Source organism: Gopherus evgoodei, chromosome 3 (genome assembly GCF_007399415.2).
Source record: "Gopherus evgoodei ecotype Sinaloan lineage chromosome 3, rGopEvg1_v1.p, whole genome shotgun sequence".
NCBI lineage: Eukaryota > Metazoa > Chordata > Testudines > Testudinidae > Gopherus > Gopherus evgoodei.
The window spans coordinates 98,962,123-98,978,054 of record NC_044324.1 but is presented as its reverse complement, the minus strand read 5'-3'; the positions used below and the strand labels follow the sequence as shown (position 1 = coordinate 98,978,054).

Sequence of the window (15,932 nt, the reverse complement as noted above, 5' to 3'; positions counted from 1 at the left end):
AGCACTTTCTGCCAGGCAGATATTAAATATCTTTGCCTACTGTGTAATATGTTCCCTTCTTTGATTTAAATATAAATTGAAATATACATTATACTAACTATCGTATTCAATTATTTCAGAGCTCTCTTTCCATTTTTTATCTAATGTAAAAAATGAATAAAAAGACCAGTAAAGCTGGTGAGAAGAGGAAGAGGAGGCAGGAGCAGACAAAGATCCGTCCATGTTGAAACGAAAACAGCGGGATAGCACCCCCGACAGAGTACAACTCAGAGATTATAATAATAAGGAAAATTATATGGAAGAGTGTTATTTGTTCTGTTTGCTTTTTTATCTTATTTTATAATCATATGTTTACTTTTTATTTTTTCAAAGTAACTTTGATGTACAGTACACTGCCGGGCAAATGCTGTACTTATTAATACTTTTATATTAATACTTCTGTATTGTAATACTTTAGTGAAATTTATGTAAAATATATTGTTTTCTATAATTTCAATCCTACTCCTCATGTGTTAAGTATTTTATTTACTGTGTAAGTAACAAATTTAAAATTGAAAAACATGTCTATAAGTATAAAAATTATGTGTGAAATATCTTGAATGAATAAGAATAATTTGAATATAATATATATTATATAGTTATTAAAAACACACACATTACGTTCCCTTGAGTTTGAAATAAAAAACTTTATCTGGGAATTTTTCACCAGATTTGGGAAATTTTTAGCGCTAGTGTGGGAAAAGTTGGCATCATGATATAGAAGTACTGACCAGTAGTCACATGAGCATGTCAGAAGGGGACCTCCATGTACAACCCACCACTTGGGCCAATAAAAGGGATTACCTCACCTACCTGGCCTCTCATTTTCCTGTCAGTTTATTAGTCACTATTTGTAATGGGAATAAAATTACAGCATCAGACATTCAGTGTGGAACAGAGGTAAATGTGAGAAGTATGTATGAGCCTAGTTACTGCTGGCACAGGGCCTGACAGGAGCCATCTTCCGCCTTTGCCATTCAGGGGCTACTGGGACTGGGATGGCTGCAGCACAGACTAGGACTGCTGCAAACAGTTCCCCTACTTGGTCTCTGTGGAGTGCAGGCTTATCCTCAGCTATGCCATTTCATGCCCAATCTGCCTCTTCCCCATGCTGGAATTCCTGTATTCCCTGCAGAAACTACCCAGTGATTCCCTGTAACATGGTGATGTTCTAAGGCTTTGCCAGCACAAAGTGTTATTCAGCACAATGCTGAATCTAGTCTGAGGTGCTTATTTTGCCCAAATCTGTCCAAATACCATAGAGTGCCTAGATATTGTGGCAATGGCTGTTTTATAAATGCAAATGAACTGGAAGAACAGCTTTTCTGTCTCCATTGGGGTTGCTATTTGACCAGCATTATATATATACACCCCCCCCCCACCTTTTATCTCTCATATCCTGGTACCAACACAGCCACTACAACACTATATACATTTTTTTATTGGATATTGTTATGAAATTGATCTAATAAAATATTACCTACCTGCCTTGTCTCTCTAGTATAATAGTTATTTATCCTGAAAGGCTGGTACAATTCAACAATGTAACGTGATTCTAGGGCTAGTGCGTTTAATTTTTAAGTCAAAGAATGAGGAAGGAATTAAAATCTATGACTTCTACTGTAACAAAGAAATATTTATTTTTCTTTTTGTAAAGTGCCAAACCTAGTTCAGGCACAATAAGGGGATTTCTAAAGCCCTGACGTAAAAGCAAAGTAAGCTTGCATGTTGAAAGCAGCAGCAGTTGTGCTCCCAGGTGTGGGCACCGGAGGGACACTGGGAATCCTACTCTCATACCTCCAAGAAGAGAAACCAAAGCAAATGAGGAAGTAAATAAAAATATTCAGGCAGGCCACGTCTCAGGCTGTGAAAACAACAGGCTGGCTGGGTTGGTTATTCATTACCAAGGGCTAGAATGTGCCGAGAGGTTCACTGTTGATCACAGAGCAGGCACCCATATGGGAAAAGAGAAAGAATTATCAGAAGCAGTACAACTTGGGAAGAGTCAACACTAAGATTTACTAATGATTCCTAATTATTTTTACATTTTTTTTCTTTTGGCAGGACAAAAAGATCAATAATTTTCTGTTGCTCCCAGATTTTGGCCCAAACACTTTCTTGTTTTGTTTTCTTGATCAGAAGAGGAAGCAAACAATTCATCCACATGCACTATTGCACTTTAATGCTCAGGTATCATTCCTGAGTCTGAAGCTGCCTGAAAGGAGCTCTCAGTGGGGCTCTGGAGAGAAAAGTTTCCAGCTGCAGCAAAGTTTATTTAATCTTGTACTAAAGGAGGAAAAATATCCTGCAAAGAACTAAACGGATGATAATGCAAAAGTATGTATAAAGATATTGCCACTTGGAAAAGAAAAGAGAAATAAGGAGAAGAAAAGAAGCCACAAAGAAACAGGAGCAGCATGGGGAACTTTTGCCGGAAACATTGCACTTGGATGGAGCGGTGTGCCCCTTGGCTATTCCAAGAGAGTGATGGCGGACAGGGAGAGAGATATAAGACGGGGATGGGCCAAGATAACCTGGGCTGGGTGAAAGATGACTGCCAGACAGAGAATACTTCTCAGATAACAACAAAGAAAGATGTGACTAGTATTCCTTTGCCCATGCCCAAGAACCACCACAAGTTTGTAGCACTTTTTGATTATCAGGGCCGCACTAAGGAGGACCTGAGCTTCCAAGCTGGAGATAAACTCGAGGTGCTGGATACATCTCTGGAGGGCTGGTGGTATGCTAGCCTCCTCCTGGACAGTGCCTCAGCACGGCCTCGACAGAAGCTCCGTGGCTACATCCCTGCCAACTATGTAGCTCCTGATCAGAGCGTTGAGGCTGAACCGTAAGTAACACACATCTAATGCTCAATCGTTTCCCTTGTTTTAACACAAGGATCAGATTGCCATATCCTTTGTCACACTGAATAGTACCTTGCTCCACATGTAGTCTCAGTGGTGCAAGGCACTATTTAAAATGAATAAGGAGATCATAATTGAGCCCCAAATAAATAAAATAAGGCAAAGTATCCAGATGTTTGTTTCAGTCTAAATTGCTTCCCTTCCCCACATGCCCTAATCACCTCCTTATAAAGTATGTGAGAGTGTTGGCAGGTCATAGCTGGTGTAGGTAATTATTATGATTATTATTTATATATCAGTAGAAGTATGCTAGGTGCTTTCCAAAGAGTAAGATGACAAGGTCTTTGCCCCCAAAGAGCTTGCAGTTTAAATAATTACAAGCTCACTACATTATTTAAAAGGCTAGGAAACTAAACATACCCTAATGTTTTGTGGGTGAATTTCTAAGGTATCTGTGATTGTTTCTACCTCATCATAGATGCAATGCATGGTGCTGTGTAAATACATCTCTGCCCTGTAGAGCTCAAAATTTGGCTTAAACTATGGTCTGGAAAAGGAAGAATGGGTGGCTGTAGTAGCAAAGTAACATACCTTTGAAGTCTGACATGTTTTAACTCTCTTGAGTTGCTGCTGTACCAGCTTTATACCAGCTGAAGATTCTTTCATGTTGGGAGAACCCTCAAGTGACCAGTTAGGACAGCTGTAGGGTCCCTTTCTACCCTGGAGACCTTAGTGTCCAGGATTTGGCCCACTGTTGCTATCCCTATAGTCAATCAGACAGCACTTCCTCCATTCAGATTCAAAAGCCTCGCTTCAGGACCATCTGCAGAAATAGCATTTGTCTGGGGCTATCAGAGAAGTGCGTGTATGCTCACATTCAGCTCAGTCTGACCTCTGCTCTCTTTCAAGAACTGGTTTTCTGGCAAGATTTCCAGGATTTCTGTTTTTTTGCCACAGCTGGAAATACTGTGAAAACAACTTCAATTGTTTTTCAACTGAATCTCATTTATCCAAGTCCCTCTTATCTTTGTAATCTCCTCCAGCATGCATAATTTGCATTGAATAGCCCTTATTTGGAGTATCAAGATTTTTTTCTTTTACTGTTTTTTAAATTTTACCTCTCCACTTTTTCAAAAGAGAAAGAACATCAAGTTTTGTTATCCCTGTTTCTGCTTGAGGACTCTGGAATAGTGGAGAACTGCAGGGGGAGGTTTTTCAGCTCTCAGCTGAAGAGTCTTTCCTCCAAAATATTTGCCAAGAATTTGAGTTAAGTAGGAGTTAAAAACAAAAACAAACACAAGCACCAAAAAACCAGTCTGACATACAAAAAACACTCCTTACAGACAGAAACTGGTAGACAAGGATCTGATACTCCTAATGTGAGAACAAGCAGAAAATTCCCCCAAACCACTTTATATCTCACAAAGAAGTATAGAGGGTGCAAACTTTTTTTTTACTTTTTTCACTTAAAAACAAAAGGGGTAGAGGTGAGGCTTAAAAGGTTAATGAAATGCCTATTAAATTAAAATGCAGTGATATGAACATATTCTGTTCCCAGGACTTAAAATAGAAATGTTGTGGGTCAGTCACTAACTTCCTTGTTAGCTTATTTAATTTGTATTTTAATCTGGTTTACCTATCACTTGCTTATGGAGTTGTGCACAGATGGGTATTTTTTAAACTTTTTCTATTATTTCTTCTGAGATTAGTATTTTCAAATCTCAACTTTGTAAACTAGTTTATATAATTTGATTCAGGCAAGAGGTGCATCTAAAGAGAATAACAGAAGCATTTTTAAGGTGATCTCTGTTTGTGTAAGTCCTAACTACAGACATCTTTTGGGGCTTAAGCAGTGATCATTGTATAAAAACAATGAGAAGTACAAGTTTGCCTTGCCAGTATTACGTTATCAGGTTGGCCCATATGAGGCCTGGTCCACACTACAGCGTTAAATCGATTTAAACAGCGTTAAATCGATTTAACGCTGTACCCGTCCACACTACAAGGCACTTAAAATCAATTTTAAGGGGTCTTAAAATCAATTTCTGTACTCCTGCTCAACGAGAGGAGTAACCTTAAAATCGATATTACTATATCGATTTAGGGTTAGTGTGGACGGAAATCGAAGTTATTGGTCCCATTCTTTTACTGAGCTACCCAGAGTGCACCGGTCCGGAAATCGATGGTAGCCTGGGACCATGGACGCACACCACCGAAGTAATGTGCCCTAGTGTGGATGCGTAAAATCTATTTTATAAAACCTGTTTTATAAAATCGATTTTATTAATTTTGATTTTACTCTGTAGTGTGGACGTGGCCTGAGTCTGAATAGTACATCAGCAGTAGGGAAAGAATACTGGTCTTTACTGATTGCAGGGCATAGCTAACATTCTTTAGAGCATTCTTGACAAAGGGCAGGATACCCCTACCTAAAGCAATAGAAGTTTATTTTCTGTTACACAAATTCAGGTGTCAAAATGTTTCAGATTGGCAAGATGTTACCAGGCAGAAAACTATCTTACCTGTGAAGTGTGGGAGAAGTCTGAGTGTAGGAAAAAGAACATATAGCATATCTCTTGAGCACACTCCTTACTTAGCAACCAACTGCAACTGAGTGGCAGTATGGATTTGGAAAAGGCTGCTGTGTCATTCTGCTGTCACAGACATTGCAGTACGCATGTATGTATTCGTGCCCCATGGGACAGGAAGGGTGGGACACTTTTCTGGTGTCATAAGAGTGTGTACACACGTGGCCATCATATCAGTTTATAAAATATATACCTATGTGCTGTATAGAGTACATTGAATGGTCTCTGCTGATACCTTGAGAGTTGTCAGCAGCCTTTGTATTACTGACCACAAAATACTGTTGTTTTAGCCTTTGTCAACACTTCGAAATTTTCTGACCAGCCATATTATAGACCCAGTCAGAGATTGACCAATTCAGTCTAAATGGTGCTGTTCTTTCATTTCTGACAGAAGGCAGAGCTGAGTAATTACACATCTGTCACGAGAGATCTTTTGTTCAGGTAACACAAACTCCATTCTCTCTTCTTTCCTGTATGTATGTGAAACTATCCAGAGATGTAGGCTAGGTGAACTTTGGGGCCTTCAGTAGGACATTTGGCTATAGTTCCCCCTTTTACTGGGTCCAGACAATACAGCTGACTGCTTCTTCCCATGTCTAATCAAGATAGCACTTGGATGAAAGCTAGCTGGCTTTGAATCAGTCCCATTAAGTCTGAGGAAATGATGCTAGGTTGGAGTAAATAACCAGGGGAAATAGCAGAGATTATATACGCTTCCTCCAATTGGAAGAATTGGCCCATATTTTGTGACTCATTTTCACAAAGGGGAGCCTCAGCTATTTTAAGTGCTTAAATTGCAGGAATGGCCAAGAATGCCTTTTTCCATCTGTGCTTCTTTCCTAGCAGCAGACTCCTGCTTAGGATTTCAGGATATTGTATGCAGGGGAAGAGTCTTAGATAAATTGTACAGCTCAAGAATATAATCAGACTAAGAACATAAGAATGGCTATACAGAGTCAGATTAATGGTCCATTTAGCCCAGTATCCTGTCTTCCTACTGTGGCAGGTGCCAGATGCTTCAAAGGGAATGAACAAAACAAGGTAATTATTGAGTGATCCATCAGCTGTTGTCAAGTCCCATGTTTTGACTGTCAGAAATTTAGGGACTATCAGAGCATGGGGTTTCATCCCTGACCATCTTAGATAATAGCCATTGATGGACTTGTCCTCCATTAACTTATCTAATTCTTTTTTGAACCCATTTATCGTTTTGGCCTTCACAACAGCACCTGGCACTGAGCTCCACAGGTTGACTGTGCATTGTGTGAAGTAGAACTGCCATACATTTATTTTAAATTGGCTGCTTATTAATCTCATTAGGTGATCCCTGGTTCTTGTGTTATGTGAAAGGGCGAATAACACTTCTCTGTTCACTTTCTCTGTAGCATTCATGATTTTATGGACCTCTATCATATCCCCTCTTTGTCATCTCTTTTTCTAAGATGAATAGTCCCAGACTTTTTAAGCTGTGCTCATAGGGAAGCTGTTCCATACCCCTCATTATTTTTGTTGTCCTTCTCTGTACTTTTTCAAATAATGTATCTTTTTTGAGATGGGGCGACCTGAACTACTCACAATATTCAAGGCATGAGCATACCATGGATTTATACAATTGAATTGTGATATTTTCTGTCTTATTTTCTATCCCTTTCCTAACAGGCCCTAACATTCTGTTAGCTTTTTAGACTGTGCTGCACATTTCAGAGAACTATCCACAATTACCCCAAGATCTCTTTCTTGTGTGGTAATATCTAATTTAGACTTAATCATTTTATATGTATATTTAGAATTATATTTTCCAATGTGCATTATTTTGCACTTATCAATGTTGAATTTCATCTGCCATTTTGTTGCCTAGTCATCCATTTTTGTGAGATCCTTTTGCAATTCTTCACAGTTAGCCTTGGACTTAATCAGCTTGAGAAATTTTGTATCATCTCCAAACTTTGCCACCTCGCTGTTTATCTCCCTTTTTCCAGCTCATTTATGAATGTTGAACAGCACAGGTCCAAGTAGATATCCTTGGGGAAACCCCACTGTTTACCTCTCTCCACTGTGTAAACTGGTCCTTTACTCCTGCCCTCGGTTTTGTATCCTTTAACCAATTACTGATCTGTGAAAAGACCTTGCCTCTTATCTCATGACTGCTTACTTTGTTTAAGAGCCTTTGGTGTGATACCTTGTCAAATCCAAGTACACTAGATCAACTGTATCACCCTTTCTACATGCTAGTTGACACTATCAAAAGAATTCTAACAGATTGGTGAGGCATGATTTCCCTCTGCAAAAGTCATGATAACTCTTCTTCAACATAGCTGTTCTTCTGTAGTTTCAATCAATTTGCCCTCTACTGAAGTTACCAGCCTGTGACTGCCAGGATCACTTCTGGAGCCTTTAAAAAAAATAAGTGTTACATTAGCTATCCTTCAGTGATCTGGTACATAGGCTGATTTAAGCAATAGGCTACATACCACAGTTAATTCTGCAGTTTCATATTTCAGTCCCTTAAGAACTCTTTGGTGAATGTCATCTAGTCCTTTTGACTTATGACTGTTTGATTTATCAATTTGTACCACAACCGCCTCTACTGACACCTCAATCTGAGACAGTTCCTCATATTTGTCACCTGAAAAGAATGGCTCAGGTGTGGCAATCTCACTCCCATTCTCTACAGTGAAGACTGATGCAAAGAATTCATTTAGCTTCTCTACAATGGCTTTGTGTTCCTTGAGTCCTCCTTTTGCACCTTGATTGTCCAGTGCTCCAATGATTGTTTGGCAGGTTTCCTGCTTCTGATGTACTTACACAACATAACAGCATTTTTTTTCTGTCTTTTAGTAGTTGCTCTCCAAATTCTTTCTTAGTCTGTCTAATATTACTTTGATACTGATTTGAGGTATACATTTAGTTTGAGCCACTATTATAGTGTTTTTAAATAATTTCCATGCAGCCTGCAGGCATTTCATTCTTGTGATTGTTTCTTTTAATTTACATTTAACTAGTTTCCTCATTTTTGTGTAGTTCCCCTTTATGCAGGGGCAGCTCCAGGCCCCAGCACACCAAGCGTGTGCTTGGGGCGGCATGCTGCGGGGGGCGCTCTGCCGGTCACCGTGAGGGCGGCAGGTGGCTCTGATGGACCTCCCACAGGCGTGCCTGCGGAGGGTCCACTGGTCCCGTAGCTTCGGTGGAGGACCCACAGGCAAGCCTGCAGGAGGTCCACTGGAGCCGCGGGACCAGCAGACCCTCCGCAGGCACACCTGCTGGAGGTCCACCGGAGCCGCGGGACCGGCGATCGGCACAGCGCCCCCCGTTGCATGCTGCCGTGTTTGGGGTGGCAGAATGACTAGAGCTGCCCCTGCCTTTATGAAGTTAAATGCTACTGTGGTGGTTTTCTTTGGTATTTCCCCCCTACGAGGATGTTACATTTAATTACATTATGGTCACTATTACTGAGCAGTTCTGCTGTATTCACCTCTTGGATGGATGCTGTGCTCCACTTAGGAGTAGAACAAGAATTGCCTCTCTCTTTGTGGGTTCCAGGACAAGATGTTCCAAGAAGCAGTCATTAATGGCATCTAGAAATTTTATCTCTACATCCCATCTTGAGGTAACATGTACCCAGTTAATATAGTTGAAAGCCCCCTTTATTATTATTTCTCTGTGTTTGTAGCCTCTCTACTCTGAGTACTTCATAATCACCATCACCAACTTATATGTCAAATGCTTCATGGATGACTGTAATGTTTCACTGAAATTTGTTGTTGTTTTTTAAAACAGTCATTTAGAGATTGACTTTGCCACTCTTATTCATGCTGTGTGGTACCTTACCACATAGGTAATCCCCATTAATTCTCATCTTTGACAGACAGGAAGGATGGTCCAGTGATTAGTGCCCTAGCCTTGGACTTTGTTTGTTTAAGTCCTACCGCACAGTCTTCCTGTGTGACTATGTATTTTGTGAGGTGAAATACATTGAAGATTGTGCTTAAATACGATAGTGATAGGCTCCATGTAAATACCAAAGATAGATAGAAAGAGTGGGGCCCTTAAATTTTATATGGACCTTTTTATTTAACCCCTTCATTACTGATCTTCTACTTCATGTGCAGTGCTCCTTATACTAACAGCATTCTGTTGCTATCAATGGAATATTAGGGTTTACCTGGTATGTTTGGAGAGGGGTGTGTTCTATTAGACTGTACCTGGAATGCTTGGTACTTATCAAATAGTTAAAGATAAATAAATGCCCATTAAGAAGTAGTTGCACATGATCCATATGCTACTGGTAGCACAATAAGTTAAGTTATCTCACTTCATGAGGAGTTACACTGCATAGCAGTGTAAACATTACACTAAACTTCTTATGTAGTAGGCCAAGTCCAGGAACACTGCCTGAATAGCAGGAGAAGTGATGGGGAAAAAGATCTAAAGTACATTTTTGAAGCTCCAATACACTCTTCCACTTGTGGAGGATCCAAACTGTTGCTGATCCTCTGGCCTCAACTCTAAGGAGCTGAGCTTTGTACTGTGTAGTGTGTATGCATCCCTATTTCCCCCCAAAAATAGTCTCTTTACCTTCTTCTGAAGGAAGAATGCACTAGCTCCTTTAGCTAGGGAAACATCCATGGCTACTGTACTGTGCTGGATTTGCCATCACATAATTAACAAAGCATAGGGATTTTTTATGTTAATATGGGTTAGTGTCATCGGGTGCGCCACTCACTGCTTGGGTGGAGCTTCCTCCCAATCACTCTGGGGATTGGCTCTCAAGGTGGATGCCCCCTTCTGTTGTTTGTCTCTCCATCTCTCAGATCTGTGGCCCCTCTCTCACTCCAGACACTGCAGTGTCCTCTCCATGACTTAGTCCTCTGGCCAGGTTACTTAATGTTTCCCCCACTTCCAGGGTACAGTCCTTCAATTCTCTGTCACCCACACAGTGACCCAGGCAGTCTTCCTGTTTATGGCCTGTGCCTGGTCTATGCAATGCCTTTTGTGGCTGGCAGGGGAACCCAGTCCCACCTTCTACTCCACGTTCCAGTCCAGGGACCCTCAATCTAGCAGATATGGGTATCCTTTCCCAGTTCTTACTAATCCTTCCTTGGACTGCTTCCTAAATCTCCTGGTTCCCCTCCTTTCTCTGGGAGTACCAGCTCCCAAACCCTCCTCCCTCTTCCTAAGGGGTGACTTCCCTTTCCTAGCGGCAGCCCTCTTTCTGTTATCAGCTCCACCTGTTCCCACACAGCGGAGCTTCCCCTCATTATGGTTTCCTATCAGCCTTCAGTCCAATAGGTTAATTGGCCCACATGGCTTCCATTAAACCCTTCAAGGCGAGTGTGAGGTGGACACCCATTCACAGTCAGAGAGAGATTTGTGTTAACATTTCTGCTAGGTTCTGTGCCTCTAGCATATGGATATGTATGCCCAGTGCTAAGTTTGTTTTCTTTGGCTTGTCATTTGATTTTTATTAAAAACACCTGTTCTTGTAAAAAGATGGGAATTCCTCCAACATTTTGTTTGGCTGGAGAGTCACAAAACAATCAGTGCAGTAGGCAGTTTTTAAAGGGAGGAAACTGACTAGTTATGTGGCCTTTGAAAATGCACAAGGACGGACCCATTAATTTGTTTGTGTTTGGGGCACAGCAGAGTGGAATTTCCCCTCCATGTCAAAATGGTCTAGTATTCTAGCCATCTGATACCCATTAATGGGAGATGAGCAAAAGTCTTCAAAAATTTAAGAGGCATGGGGGAGGGATAGCTCAGCGGTTTGAGTATTGGCTGGCTAAACCCAGGGTTGTGAGTTCAATCCTTAAGGGGGCCACTTAGGGATCTGGGGCAAAATCAGTACTTGGTCCTGCCAGTGAAGGCAGGGGGCTGGACTCCATGACCTTTAAAGGTCCCTTTCAGTTCTAGGAGATAGGATATCTCCATTAATTTATTTTATTGTATCACATTTCAACAATTGCTAAGAAATTGTAAGCAGTGCCCAATGAAGAGTGGATCAGATACTCTGGTCCTGTGACCTGAAGGGATCCACAAGGTTTAGAGCATGCAGTCACTTCCCTTTTTTCCTGTCTCCTCCCATTCAGGCCCTTACAGTTGTTTGTTTGGTTACTTATTTCATCATTAGTCCATTTCTGATTAGGAGGCTAGAGGGCTTTCCAAAGTAGGATTTTTTGAGACCTGGATTTCACTCTGCCTGAGTATACTTTGTATTACGAGGTAGAGCATGCTGTCTATGACAAGTCACCTGCTGCAGTGCTTGAATAAGCCTTTCAGTATTTTATTTCTTTGTGCATCTCGGTTTATGCTCAAAATAACTATCTAGCCAGGGTTTCATATTTGTAGTTGGAGTGTGCTGGAGAGAAGTTTTTTCTATTCTATCTGATCAAAGTCTTCACCCTGAACATTACTCTTCTGGAATTCATGAAATGAAACATTAAATACATTTAAAAAACTCAGAGATCTATTCTATCTTTGTAAAAGAAGGTCCTACTTGAAGCTGGCTGTCAATTTCGCAGAAGAAAACAGCAATTTTAATAGATTTCTAGATGGGAGACTAGAAAGCTGAACTAAAGTATAAAAATGTCCCTGACAAAGAGTATATTCTCTCTCTCTCTTTTGCACTGTGTTGACTGTTTTTCTGCACTGTAAACAGGAGCCATAGTAACGCAAATTCACCTGCTCTTGTTTCTTTAGCACCAGTTGTTTTAACTAAACAAGAAAACGACATAGTGAAAATTATTATGGACAACAAATACTGCCCAGCTGTAGAGTTAATTTTAATGACCCAAAAAATCAAGCCGTGCGAGTGGCAGCGCTACAGAGAAACCTTTGTTTCTTAGAAAAAGGCTGGAGTCTCATTATGGATCTTCCCTACTCCCCTCTTTCTATAATGGGTCCATTCACTATTTATCTAACATAAATTGTATTATATCCATTCATCCCAACACCACAGACACAACGGAGTGCTATGTTAGGGGAAATAAATCCAAGCGCATGCAAAGGAACAGATCTAACAAGTTAAATCCAATTTGAAAGCTATTACCAGTTCCACAGATATTGCCTATACTGACTTTCACCAAACTTTTGAAAGCTGAATCCCTGTCCCCCCAACCTCCATCTGGATAATGAATCCAATGTGTGCATCCTTGCACTAATCCCACCCTGTATTGTTAAAGGTTTACCCAAAATGAGCAACCTCTCAGAAATGATTTTGCAGATTTTCATAATATGGTGCTTTTCCTTTCTTAGACAATGTGAGAAGTGAAATAGTTAACAATGTTAAATATCATATCAACTGAGTTAGCAAATGTTGAAATGTGTGGGATAGATCAAGATTAGAGCTATTGTTTCAGGATCTCTGGAAACTCAGGCAAATGTTAGTGCCTTGGTTAGACTTGGATCACAAAGTTTTCTGCACAACAAAACCAGCTAGAGATTCTCTTTGAAATGGAAGCTGACACGCTCCGGAAAACTTGAAAAACTTGTCGGTATTCCCCAAAAAACCTGGCACACCACACCACACTTTATAAAACACTGCCTTATACTTAAAAAGGGAATGCCACTAAGACCAGCAACATTGCTAAAGCTGAAATGATTTTTTTTCCGTGTTCATATTATACCTATTCCAGATGTAGTCTCCCATAATATTTATCACTGTAGTAAATATTTATAATTGTAAAGACTGCATAAAAGCTCTAAAATCTTAGTCCCTTGCTCCAATGATGACATACCTTAAATACATTTGGTAATATAAAGTCTATGCAAATTTAAAGCTGAGATGATGAAGATCCATGAAAGAATTAGATTAACTTGAGCAATAAAGCATGGCAGGGTGTGCACTGCAGATCTATAATCAGATGCTTTGGGAGTGACTTGCCATTGTGTCCTCAATCAACTGAAATGCTTGACATTGGGACCACCATGCATGGCTTTGAGTACCATATTGTGATAAAAATGGGACTGTGGTAGAAAAAGGCCCTTAAAATAGATACTTTGTAAATGACTTTAAAGCCTGTTGTCTTGCAGTCATGTTATAGTGTACTTAACTGTACTTTTCATAACACATTTTGATTCAGTCAGGACAGAATACTGTCTTACAGTGAATGTGTGTAACAGCAAAGTAATGAAGGAGTTAATACAGCAACTGAAGAACTGTCCCAGGTTGCTGTTTCCATAGGGGTGGTTTTGGAATAAATTGATAAATTAAACAGTAATAAGTCACCAGGACTAGATGGTATTCACCCAAGAGTTCTGAAGGAACTCAAATACGAAATTGCAGAACTACTAACTGTGGTATGTAACCTATCACTTAAATCAGCCTCCATACCAGATGACTGGAGGATAGCTCTGTACGCTGCTCACACCTTGAGCACTGGCTCCACGGTTTCCATTGGCCAGGAACCATGCCAATGGGAGCTGTGGGGATGGCACCTGCGGATATGGGCAGTACGCAGAGCCCCCTAGCTGCCCCTGCACCTAGGAACTGGAGGGGGGACATGTTGCCACTTCTGGGAGCCACGAGGAGCCAGGCCCGGCAGGGAGCCTGCCTTAGCCCCGCTGCGCCATGGACCAGAGGCTGCCTGAGGTAAGCACCGCCCGGCTGGAGCCTACATCCCAAACCCCTTCCACACCCCAATCCCCTGCCCCAGGTCAGAACCCCTTACATACCCTAACTCCTTCGTAGAGCCCACACCCCAACCCCTTGCCCCAGCCCTGAGCCCCCTTCCACACCCAAACTCCCTCCTGGAGCCCTCACCTCCTCCTGCACCCAATCTTCCTGTCCCAGCCTGGAGCCTGTTCCTGCACCCAAACTCTTCATCCACGGCCCCACCCCAGAGCCTGCATCCTCAGCCCAGAGTACCCCTTCTCACACCCCAACTCCCTGTCCCAGCCCAGAGCCCCCTCCCATACCCCACACCTCTCATTTGTGGCCCCAACCTGGAGCCCGCACCCACAGCCAGAGCCCTTATCTCCTTCTGCACCACAACCCCCTACCTGAGCCTCATGCAAGTGAGTGGGGGTGGAGAAGAGCGAGCGATGGAGGGAGGGGGGATGGAGTGAGCAGGGGTGGGAACTCAGAGAAGGGGCAAGGCAAGGGTATTTGGTTTTGTGTGATTAGAAAGTTGGCAATCCTACTCTTAAGCAAAGTAAGCAGTCATGGGATAAGATGGAAGGTCCTCTCCTGGATCAGTAACTAGTTAAAAGATATGAAACAAAGTTTAGGAATAAATGTTCAGTTTTTACAGTAGAGATGTAACTAGAGAGGTCCCTCAAGGAACAAACAAATAACAAAAACCCTTTATAGTTGGGGGAAGGGTGGCTTGGTAGGCCTAGCTGCCTGTTTTTTTTCAGCTTCCATAGAAACGGGGTGTTGTATTACAATAGCTTCAGTGATTATTCATTTTGGGTGATATCACTGATAAATTCTTATGCCAGATATTGAATAATAGCAGTTACTGTGACTCAGTTTTTGTCTTTGATGCTGTTTTTTGTTTCGGGACGTGTGTGTGTATAACACAAGGAATAAATACATACTGAAAAAATTAACTAAATTAAGACTGTAGAAACTGAAGAGTCATTCTTTTGTTTATTACTTCAAGGCACCTACTCATTCACAGACGAGAAGGAGGGAAAGACCAAAGGCAGGCTGGCTGGAACATTGCAAAATTATTTATTCCTGCTCGTGGGTACAGGCCAAGATTTTCAGAAAATGTGTGTGGAAATCCTAAATCCCTATTTTAGGCAATAAATAAGTGCGCTGATTTGTCAGATGTGATGAGCAGCCAGCAGATCCCAAGGATAGATCAGAATATGGCTGAGAGTAATTTTACAGATATCATTTTATACATTATATGTACTAATATATAGTTAGGATACAGATTAATGGGTACTATGAAATCATGTTAGTACATCATACTACATCCTTTTAATTGTCTAGATATTGCAAAACTGTTGTGGACTTTAACCTGAAAATAGACTGGGAGAATATGTATTATTAACTATAATTTCAATTTTGTTGATAATCAGTATTTCTTAGTTGTGTGTATATGAATGTGGTGGACGTACTGCAGAGATGAGTGCTTTGCTTGGTGTTTATATATATAAAAAGAGAAAAGCGAGATATCTATTAACACATGTAAAAGTTATTTTAAGATAGAGAACACACTTTTGAGTAATTACTGAATGATATTCTACAGTCTCTTTTATTCAGTGACCTTTGTTGTATTAAGCGTTAATACAAGGTAAACGGTTCAAAGTTAAAGTTTATTCTACTACCTAAAGATTTTGTAAAAGAAAAGTAATGTTAAATATTCAGCATTCAGATTCAGGTATAACTGCAAAGGATTGAAATAAAAATTACCAGGAATTTAGAAGGAAAATTGCAATAAGCTTCTCAATTCTCCATACTGTAAGTGAGAAGAGTCCAGTATTTTGAATT

At 40.8% G+C, this 15,932-nt stretch overlaps 1 protein-coding gene across 1 annotated transcript in view; it reads left to right on the top strand.

Moving 5' to 3' along the window:
• Positions 1 to 1,930: 1,930 nt before the first annotated feature.
• The window catches only part of FRK (fyn related Src family tyrosine kinase), a 77,413-nt gene continuing 63,411 nt past the window's right edge, over positions 1,931 to 15,932 (top strand). The window contains exon 1 of the mRNA XM_030556160.1: positions 1,931 to 2,887. Within this exon, the coding sequence (XP_030412020.1) occupies positions 2,457 to 2,887 (431 nt within the window). The 5' untranslated portion in view covers positions 1,931 to 2,456. The remainder of the gene's footprint in view (positions 2,888 to 15,932) is intronic.